The 11,416-nt window shown below is 41.3% G+C and overlaps 2 protein-coding genes across 2 annotated transcripts in view; both read left to right on the top strand.

Moving 5' to 3' along the window:
- The window catches only part of LOC137634002 (uncharacterized), a 3,965-nt gene extending 1,305 nt beyond the window's left edge, over nt 1–2,660 (top strand). The window contains exon 2 of the mRNA XM_068366247.1: nt 1,765–2,660. Within this exon, the coding sequence (XP_068222348.1) occupies nt 1,765–2,451 (687 nt within the window). The 3' untranslated portion in view covers nt 2,452–2,660. The remainder of the gene's footprint in view (nt 1–1,764) is intronic.
- The window catches only part of LOC137633999 (gastrula zinc finger protein XlCGF57.1-like), a 156,349-nt gene that overhangs the window by 92,519 nt on the left and 52,414 nt on the right, over nt 1–11,416 (top strand). The window lies entirely within an intron of this gene.

The following is an 11,416-nucleotide window of genomic DNA, read 5'->3' as shown; positions in this document are numbered from 1 at the left end:
GCAGTCTTTGGTAACCAACATTTTGATACCAGTCAAAAGTTTCAGAGTTCAGCTTCGCAGTTTGGTCCGCAATAATTGGTGTTAACGCTTTGTCAATCATCTGGACTGGGGTTCGAGACGCGACGAAGTCTGATAGTATTTTGTAGTATTTACAACATCATCTTTGTGAGCTAGGGCGAGGGGTTAGGAGAGCCTATAGGTCTACCTGCTGAGTGACTGGGCCTCCCTGATCCTAACTTGGGGGGAAATGGGGTATGTGGTCTGTCTCTAGGGCATTTTCACTGTCCCTTAATTGATTCTGTCATTCATAAGCAACCTTTGTACCTTTAAATATAGCTATGTTTGATTTCGCTTTATTTTAGAGCAATTTTTTTATGATAATTAAATCTTGTCACCTGGTTTTTGGACTTAACGCTGGAGCAGGGAACTCTCTTTTATTATTTTGGACAAAACGGATTTTGAGCAAAGCGAAAAATCTATTTTTGGGTGAGGTAGCCATGTCGTCCTGATGGAAGCTACCTTTGAAGGAACTTCCATCACGACAACATGGCCTGAGCCCAAAAAACCCTATTAGAGCAGGGTATCCTAACCCGTTTCTTCTTCCGAAGAGTAAAGATGTAGGCTACCACAAGGGTTGGAACCCTCATATTGGAGGATATGTCCTATAGTCTAGTAGAGACTTGGGTAGTTTCACAGCTTCTAGAAACTTTTAGAATTGATCAGTGAATACTAGCGACCCTTGTGAGGTTATAACACCTTGCACTATTATTCTGACTTAGACACATAGTGAAGAGCATTTCATGGGAATTATTGGGCTTAATGACATACTTCCCACCATTCATTTAAAAAATATACGCTGACTAAGTTCATCTGTCCCCTGGTGTTTAGCAAGAACTTCTGACAGTCAGCTATACCATTTTAGAATAGATTTCTTCTGCTCTGGTCTGATATTTGGAAACTCCAAGGTAGCCTTCCTGGGAGTTAACTCTTACATATTGAACAGCATTCATACAGTGCAGTAGTAGTATTAGGCTACATATCCACATCTTTCCAATTGCAGTTAGACACTGGAATTCAAGGTAAAGCACTAATTATATTTATTCCTATAGGGCTGTTTTGAAACGAGCGACTATTTGGAGCCAGCGATGATCGCTCGCGGCTGTAGCGATAATCGCTCGCAGCTGTAGCGATAATCGCTCGTTGTGAAACTGCCCCATAGGAATAAAAGTAATTATTTCAATTCTTTTTAGTGAGGCTGATTTGTACCGACTCGCAGGGTTGCTCCTTTAACTCGGAAAAAGTTTTCTGATCGCTGATTGGTTGGACAAGGTGATTCTAACCAATCAGATGGCAGGAAACTTTTCCGAGCTAAAAGGGCACCGCTGCGAGTCAGTCCAAATGCGCCTCATTAAAAATAATTAGGGTATAGTGCTCAGCGATGATCGCTGGGCGATCATCGCAACAATCGCTGCATGCAAAACGTACCTTTAGCCTACACCTTGCTCTAAGGAAGTGCATCCTTTCACCCCCTAACTGCATGTTGAGTTCCATTGTGTAGCTTCTACCCACCAACATTACCATCTCTTCCTATGGGATCTGTTTGGTTATTCGCTGTGTTGTAAGGATGTGACGGTGCATATCCTTAGAGTGAAGTGTAATCCTACCATGAGTCCCTGTTTCCAAGTGTCCATACATTGTTGAAACATTGAAACTGTAATATCTAGTCACCCCTCTAACAGATATCCTGTTCCCTTCTACCTTCAGGTGCTGCTCCTGCTGGTGTCCCTTGTGGCTGCGGAGCCAGAGAGCCCCAAGCAGAAGAGGTCCCCAGATGACGATGTCATTTTATTCTACAACCCAGGAAGAGGCGCGCAGAGTAGCACTAGCACTGGTAGGACTAGCACTGGGTTCAACACGGGCTACTTTAGACCTAGGTATTTCATAGACTTTGATGACCTTTACGATGACAGGAGGAAAAGGCAGACACCCCAGAGCCCAGCCGTCAGACGACAGAAGAGGGATGCCGACTTCGATGACGACGATGACGACAGGGTCTACGTCTACCACGGTACCAATGTCTTTTCACCTGCAGCATACACAGCCACATACTCCGTGCCTACAGCTGCAGCTACATACTCGGTACCTGTAGCTGTACCTACGGTTAGGACAGCCGTCCCTGCAGCTGCAACAACATACGCGGTACAGACAACTGGGACGTCTTTCGTACCTGCTGCCTTCCCGACTTATGTTCCCACCAGCAGATACGTCTACGTCGAACACGACGACGATGACGACGACAAGCGCAAGAAGAGGTCAGCCGATTTCGACTTCGATGATGACGATGATTTTGTGGCCAGGTACGTCTATACTGCTCCAAGGACTACCTATACCACCCAGCAGACCGCCGGAACATTCGCCCCAGTCGCATACGTCGTCAGGTACGACGACTAGCGAGTCGAGGGAAGGCAGAGCCAAGCGGAAAGCATCGGGACTGCGAGCGCAGACGTGGTTGGGCCAAAATTCTTATCAAAGAGAATTTTTAGATCTAAATTTGTAAATTCTAATGAATTTAAAAATTGAATAATTTAGTTATTTCAGATACTGAAACTAATCCTCAATTTTGTTTGTAAAAGAATCAATAAACATACAGAAATTGTGAATGAATATGTTAACCTTTTCAATTTTGTTAATTACAAGGAATTCGAGTCACGATTTTCTAAAGAAATAAGGAAATTTGGGCATATATATATATATTCAGAAGAAAATGTAACTCATTAATGGTATAAAAAGCACAAGATTTTCATGGTAAAAACAATCACTAGGCCTATCAGAACTATGAATAATCCCCTAAAATTCTTCGTAATATATTAAATAATTTACCATCATGAAGGCTCAATACTATACAGTATTATAGAAGCTTTATTCCATCTGTGACCAGGTTGTGGCATGATCTTCCTAATCAGGTAGTTCAACCAATGGAGTTTTAGAAGTTCAAACTATGTAAATTCTTTATTAGGCCTATTTCTCAATAGTTAAACCTTTATATATATATATATATATATATATATATATATATATATATATATATATATATATATATAGAGAGAGAGAGAGAGAGAGAGAGAGAGAGAGAGAGAGAGAGAGAGAGCAGCTAGCTGCCGGGCAATTTTTTTCACAAATTTAGGAATATATTTTAAATTTAAAATAGTTTTTTATATCTTTCTATAAATTTAAAATGAATTAAGATTTTTAAAATAATTGATTCAATAATATTTTAATATAAATAATTCATATATGTTAATTGATTTAGAAATATTTACATAATAACAGGTATTTTACGTGTATGTGATCAGTCGAGGTAGGTGAGGGTTTTGTAAACAAATAATAGTTTGGTTAAATTCTCTGGTTGAATTCTGAATTGGCAAGACAAACAGTCTGCCATGTAAACTCTCATCTAAACACACTCACTAAACGACTAGTGTATCACCATGATCAGCAAAGCTGTACTAGTCATGGCCAAGATACTAAGTTGCATACAGTGAACAACTTAGACAAAGGTCTTCCACTATCAGTAAGGATCTTGATGAGCACTTTAGACAAAGGTCTTCCACTATCAGTGAGGATCTTGATGAGCAATTTAGACAAAGGTCTTCCACTATCAGCAAGGATCTTGATGAGCAATTTAGACAAAGGTCTTCCACTATCAGTAAGGATCTTGATGAGCAATTTAGACAAAGGTCTTCCACTATCAGTAAGGATCTTGATGAGCACTTTAGACAAAGGTCTTCCACTATCAGTAAGGATCTTGATGAGCAATTTAGACAAAGGTCTTTCACTATCTTGAAATTGATGGGTATGAGGTCTTGTAAGAAGGTGAGGTCGAACAGACAGGTAGGGAAAGGAAAGGTTTTATGTCTAGCTCACGATACCAGAGTCTGTTCGTCTGACAATTATAGTATTTTGGGTTAAATACCGTTCCGTTCCATAGATTGCCATACCTATAGTATGATATCAGCTCATATACGGGCTCTTGTCGTTAGACAAGACCGTTCAGAAATAGCGAGTTTTTACGTAGTTTCTGTCGATATATATGCCTAAAGTTACAGATCTCATTTCAAGAACTGATAACTTTCCTAAAGAAAATAACTATTTATGCAAACATTTACTAATTTCAATAATTTTTTCAATAAAAAAGTTCACGTTAATTATGTAATAAAAAAAATAAATCAGTAATCTACTCAATAACTTATATTTTTGAAAATAAAGTGATTTTTCTTCAGGAAATATCTAATAATAGAGTTTTCCGGTTACATAAAAAAAAGTCTTTTATAAGTTTTATCTCTTTTTTTCTGTTTAGTTCCTTCATTTCCTTTATTCCTTTCCATATTTCATCATTTATCCAGAGTTTTCCTGTATCTATTATTCAATAATTCATTTATTTATACACTATTATAATATATTCCCTTAAGCTAGTTGCCTAGCCTTCATGTCTGGTCATTCATGAAATAAAGAAAACCACAAAAGCCTACAATAAGATAATTTTACCTAAGAGAATTTATATTTAGAACTGCAGGAAGGGGGGGGGGTCGAGGATAAGGATAGGACTCTGGTAAGGATCTTGAAGGTGATGGGTATGAGGTCTTGTAAGGCGAGGGACTCAATTTGTTGAGCCAAGGATTGGGGTGGAGTTGAGGATGTAGGTCGTTGCTGGTCCTTATGAGGAGCAGTTGCAGAGGCAGGCACAGGAACAGTGGCTGGATGGCGCTGTCTTCTCTGGCGAGGAGGTCGCTGGTCCTTATGAGGAGCAGGTACAGCTGCAGGCACAGGAACAGTGGCTGGCTGGCGCTGTCTTCTCTGGCGAGGAGGTCGCTGGTCCTTATGAGGAGCAGGTACAGATGCAGGCACAGGAACAGTGGCTGGCTGGCGCTGTCTTCTCTGGCGAGGAGGTCGCTGGTCCTCATGAGGAGCAGGTACAGCTGCAGGCACAGGAACAGTGGCTGGCTGGCGCTGTCTTCTCTGGCGAGGAGGTCGCTGGTCCTTATGAGGAGCAGGTACAGATGCAGGCACAGGAACAGTGGCTGGCTGGCGCTGTCTTCTCTGGCGAGGAGGTCGCTGGTCCTTATGAGGAGCAGGTACAGATGCAGGCACACGAGCAGTGGCGAGAAGGTCGCTGGTCTTTAGGCTGTGACACCGATGCTGGCTTAGTTTGTTTAGGAGGGTTAGTGCCCTTCATAGCAGCTATCTTCCTAAGTCTCTTTGGGCAGCGCTTGTTCCAGGCGTGATGTGGTCTGGAGCAATTAGGGCACTCTGGGTATGTCTCTCTTTCATCCTTGTAGGCCTGGAGACAGATTTCGGTGTTGTGGCGCTGGCTGCAGACACCAAAGATGACAGGACCTTGACATTCTTCTCTGTGATGGCCATGACGCTGGCAACGGTAGCATTGAAGAGGCTCTTGGGTGTAGTCTTCAACTGGGAACGTCCCCCAGACTCCAAGATCCAGCGATAAAGGCACTGGACTAATGAAGGTGGCTATAAGCCTCCTGACAGGGACATCTTCTCTGTTTTTGCAGCGTTCCACCTTGTCGATGTTACTGCAGGAAGTTGCAATAGAGATAGGCATGGATGCGGGATATCCGGTGATGACTGCCTTCCTCCGAACCAAGGCAGGGTCCAGCAGGGTCAAATGACGTTCTTGTTGCAGAGATCTTGCAATTTTCAAGTCCTTAGGGATGATGATTAAATCACCCCTTCGGTTGGATCTAGCTGAGGGCTGCATGCCAGGCTTTGCAGCCATGGCAGCAACTGCGGCGTAGGACGTAGAGCTGTCAGTGTCGGAAGTGGTCTCCTGGGTTCAGGCTGAGAAGGTGGAATGCTTGCAATAATGGTTGAGGCTTCTTGTAGGAGTTCAGTAAGGCAGCCAGTGCAGTTTCAGTCCGCTGAATGGTTCCCCTGGGTTGCAACAGGTTCAGTCTCCATGGTATTGGAGGGGTCAGGCACCGAGGTTGGAGGGATGGCTGCTGTGGAGTTGTAGGGACTGACAAGGACAAACTCTCAGTCCTTGGAGTTACTAGTGGTGATGGTGAAGGACGTTCAGGGCTTTTCCTTCTTTTGGGAAGGGGTGTAGTCACTTTCCTGGTAGCTGATTTCTTGGTCGTGTAATGCTTTAGGATCTTGGTAGAGGCGACTTTGCAATCCTTGCAGCTGCACCTGACGTGATGGTGAATCAGGTTTTTGTCTTCCACAGCAGTTGTTTGAAGGCCTACAGTGTTGAACAGGAGAACACGTCGATTCTGATACGATGTACAACAGTAGCAGTCACATTCAGGATCGTTGTAACGGTCCCGGCAGTGTCGGTCTCCTTCTGGGTCCATGCCCAGTTTCCAAGGTAGAAGACGGACATGGTGTTGAAACTCTAGTGACCGCAAAAAGAATTTGACTTTGATCGGATCACCGAGAGAGAGTGAAGCAGTTGACGGCTGGTGAACTCAGTTGCGACTGATGGGCAAAAAGGCTAGTCCCACTGCCACTGTGGAAACTGCTACGTTGCAGTTGGGATATTAAGTCAAAGGCTAGGCCCACCGCCAATAACTGCAGTTGATGACTGCAAGGGCATGAGATTGTAAGAACTATCTGCTAAATTGGTAATTACAATGCCTGATGCTATTAAGAATATGGAAGCGGCTATAGGTCGTACGTCTCCTGTAACACATCGGTCAGCCGACTCCTTAATGTAAGGATATCAGTGGGAAAGACGTATAGAGAGAGAGAGAGAGAGAGAGAGAGAGAGAGAGAGAGAGAGAGAGAGAGAGAGAGAGAGAGCAGCTAGCTGCAGGGCAATCTGAATGAACTAACTGGCTAGACCTACTGACCCATTTTTCCAAAAGATGATGAGTTAAATATTGTAATAAATCTATGAATTATTGAAAATTAAATCCTACAGATATAATTCCAAAGTGATTATAAAATTAATCAGCCAATTTAATCACACTTGAAGTTCTTTGAATATAGCTGAGTTAAATGTAGCAAATGTTCCCAAATTTAGGAATATATTTTAAATTTAAAATATTTATTTATATCTTTCTATAAATTTAAAATAAATTATGATTTTCAAAAGAATTAATTGAATAGTATTTAGATATAAAAATTTCATATATGCTAATTAATTTAGATTTATTTACATAATAACAGGTATTTTACGTGAATGTGATCAGTCTAGGTAGGTGAGGGTTTTGTAAACAAATAATATTTTGGTTAAATTCTCTGGTTGAATTCTGAATTGGTATGACAAACTGTCTGCCATGTAAACTCTCATCGAAACATAAACATACACACACACATATATATATATATATGTATATATATAGTGGCTATGTCGTCCTGATGGAAGGTTCCTTTAAGCAGCTTTCTAAGTGATATTTGGCTACTGTGATACTCCCAGAGTCTTCAGGGTGAAGATTGCCATGTGTCGTATCAAGATATATATCCCCTGATTTTATGCGATATCCTTAAAAGTTATATTAAGGATACCCGTGACAGGAGTTAGAATTCTGGAGACCTATGGCAACCTTCACCCCGAATAGATTTTATGCTTTGAGGGGGAATGGTGGCAAAATGAAGGGGAGCCGTTATAAAGGTTTCCTGGTGGATCCCCTCCCAGTACATCTACGGCGGATTAAACCTTGTTGCGTATAAGCAGGAATAGCCGCAGATAGAGTAGTTTCGGGTGGGGTCTTTCATTACGTAGTTGTCATACTCCTTTTGAAAGAAGGGAGGTTTCATCAGGACGACATGGCTATATCACCCAAAAATTGATTTTTCGCTTTGCTCAAAATCCGTTTTTTTTGGGCTCAGCCATGTCGTCCTGATGGAAGTTTACCAGAGAATTATTTGAAAGAACTATATCTTTGGGTTTGTTTAAGTGCCTTTACTTTGAATGAGTTCCTTATATGGTCTCCTAGACCTTATATATATGACATTACCGTCATTTGTCATATCCGCTATGTTTGGAACTAACTTAGGGCTTCCTGCACCCTGCAGAGAAATTATCGAATTCGACTATAAGGCTTCAAAGTTTGTATTTCTGTTGGAACAAGATGGAACTTGAAGAGATTACCAGGTTGATCTTTCAGATCTTAAAAGAATTTTATTTTAGGAAAAATAAAGGGCTCTAGATGATTCTATTCGTACTCCTAAGGGCGAATAATACGCAGATACATTTATATGTCCTTTTATTTTTATAGACAAAGTATAAAACAATGTAAAATGTATCCTTAGAAAGAATCTAGCCTACATAGCTATGTGGCGTGTCAAGAATACGACCTCTGATATTACGCGATATCCCATGTTAAGTTTATTTGAGGGATATTCGCTCAAGGAGTTAGAATTCTGGATACCTTAAGGTAAAATTCTCTGGGAATATCAACATAGTCAAATATACCCAAAGAAGCCACCCTAAAGGAACTTCCATAAGGAGGACATGGCTATCTCACCCAAAAATAGATTTTTCGCTTCGCTCAAAATCCGTTGTATAACCTGTAAGGGAAGAAAATACATATATTAGTTCATTGGTAAATTAACTGTTTGATTTCACTTAGATGTTGGATATGTTTCAATGCTGTGTACAATTGTTCCCACAGCACTTGTGTTATTGGTTAGATTCTGCTCCTATATAGAACAGTCCATGAATCACCGTAGTGAATTTAATAAGAGGTATTACACTCGGAGGTTCTAATACACTGTTAAGTCCCAAAACAGTCCACTGTTCATCGCAGCACTAGGCGACAGTTTTTATAGCATTACCTGCCGCCACCACAAAGTGTTTTATCTCATGCACTTGCTTCGCAAGATGTTTATAGAAGACTCTGTATGATTTCCAACCCGTATGTGAGCGGAGTCTTATCAAAGTCCATATGTTGAAAGAAGTTCAACGAGGAAGCAACTTTTCTCGGATCGTGACCTGCGGGTGTACTGTCAGGATCCGCTCTGCGAATAAAGTAGGTGAGTTTTGCCTCAGTTGTTTTAGGGATAGGTTTGATCCTGAGGTTTCGCCTCAGAAGAGCTGTCCCTCCTTGAAGTCTGAAGTTCTTCGAAGATAGACCTTAAGACACTCTACTGACTTAGAGAGACATCTTCCTTCAGAGGGCAGATTCTCCAAGGACCCCACCTTTTGGTGGGCAGCTCGTTTTTGGCGAGAAAGGCAGGATCAGGAAAAGGGTTCAGTTCTCCCTCTTCTCTGAACTGAATATGGTCTTCGTTCCTGGATAAGGCCACTATTCCACTAACTCTAGCCCCTGAGGCTATAGCGAACAGGAATATCACTTTCTGTGTTAGATCCTTTAGGGTGCAATCATCATTGTTCAAATTCGAAGCATAGTGCAAGACTTTCTCCAAGGACCATGATATGGGCTTTGGAGGGGTTGTTGGTTTGAGTCTAGCGCATGCTTCCGAAATCCTATTGAAGATTTCATTAGAAAGGTCCACCTGAAAGGCGTAAAGAAGAGGTCTAGTCAAAGCTGACTTACACGCAGTTATTGTGGTGGAAGCTAGGCCTTGTTCATGAAGGTAGATGAAGATGGAGAGGCAGAAATCTATTGAAATTTCTGCCAGTTTCATTGTTTTCACGAAGGAAACCCACTTCTTGCAAGACGATTCGTATTGTCTTCTGGTTGACTTTGACTTGTATTCTTCTACAGAGTCGATGTTGTCTTTTGAGATCCCAAACCTTTTCCTGGCTGCTAAGGCGAGAAAATCATGAGATGTAGGTTTTAGGTTCTCAAGGATGAAGCGTAGACAGTCGACTTCTGAACCAGTTGGGATAGAACTGGGTTTGGTAGAGAGAACAGCTTCAGCTTCAGTTCCAGAACTAGAGGGAACCAATTGCTTCTGGGCCATTTGGGGGCCACTACTGCTGCTGTTCCTCTGAAGGATCTCAGCTTGTTGAGGACCTTCAGCAGGAGGTTGGTTGGTGGGAACAGATAGATGTGATTCCATCTGTTCCAATCGAGGGACATGGCGTCCATCGCTTCTGCCCGAGGGTCCTCGTAAGGGGCTACATATCGAGGTAGTTTCTTGTTGTCGATCGTTGCGAAGAGGTCGATCGTTGCGAAGAGGTCGATCTGCAGTTCCAGGACTTTTTCCAAGATGAAGTAGAACGAGTCTGCGTCCAGGGACCATTCTGTCTCTATCGGCCTTTGCTTGGATAGAGCACCTGCCGTCACATTGCGGAACCCTTGCAGGTGAACTGCTGATAAGTGCCATCTCTTCTTCCTTGCCAGGCGAAAGATGGCTAACATCACGTGATTGATGTGAGGTGATCTCGAGCCTTGTCGGTTCAGACATTTCACTATTACCTCGCTGTCCAAGACCAGCCTGATGTGGGCTGATCTGCGAGGGGATACTTTTTTCAACGTTAGGAAGACTTCCATGGCCTCCAGGATGTTGATGCGAAAGGTCTTGAACTGGTGCGACCAATTCCCTTGCACTTTCCTTTGATGGGAATAGCCTCCCCCATCCTTCCCCGGTGAGGCATCTGTGTGAATGACCACTGAAGGTTAAGGTGGTTGTAATGGAATTCTCCTTGTCAGGCTCTTGATCTTTGACCAGGACTTAGGAGCGTTCGCAGTAGGGTCGGTGTCGATCTTTGTTGATCTCTTCGAGCGTTTGATGCGTATCTTCTCCAGACTCCTGACGCATCTTTTAGTTGTGCTTTTAGAGCTAGGTCTGTCACTGCTGCAAACCGGAGAGAGCCCAGTACTCTTCCCTTTCGGGTAATCTGAACAAACGAACTAACGGGCTAGACCTACTATATGTTTTTCTAATAGTTAATGAGGTAACTATTGTAATAAACCTATGGATTATTAATAAATAAATCCCACATTTATAATTCCAAGTGAATTTAAAAATCAATCAGCCAATTTAACCACATTAAAGAAATCCTTTGTATTTTTCAGTGATGTTGCCATTTTTTATCCAAATTTAGAAATATATTTTAAATTTAAAATATATTTTTGTATCTTTTAACATATTTAAAATCAAGTAAGATGAGTAAAAGTATTGATTAAATGATATCAAATAAGAATATTATATATATACCCAATGGTTTAGGAGGATTTACATAATAATGTATATTTTATGTATATTTAACCAGTCAAGGTAGGTTAGGGTTTTGTAATCAAATGGATATTTGGGTGTAGATAGCTATATGGTTACAATTTGAAATGGTAGTACCCACAGGTCTACCGTGTAATACTCTCATTCCATTATATATATGTATATATATATATATATATATATATATATATATATATATATATATATATATATATATATATATATGTATAAATTCTGTGTCAGTGCTAAGTGTACTTTCTTAAATACAATTTAACGAAGTTAAACAGTATAGTTTTGGTCATAAAGT

The sequence above is a fragment of the Palaemon carinicauda genome, chromosome 43 (genome assembly GCF_036898095.1).
Source record: "Palaemon carinicauda isolate YSFRI2023 chromosome 43, ASM3689809v2, whole genome shotgun sequence".
Classification (NCBI taxonomy): Eukaryota; Metazoa; Arthropoda; class Malacostraca; order Decapoda; family Palaemonidae; genus Palaemon; species Palaemon carinicauda.
This window is presented reverse-complemented; position numbering and strand designations above follow the sequence as displayed.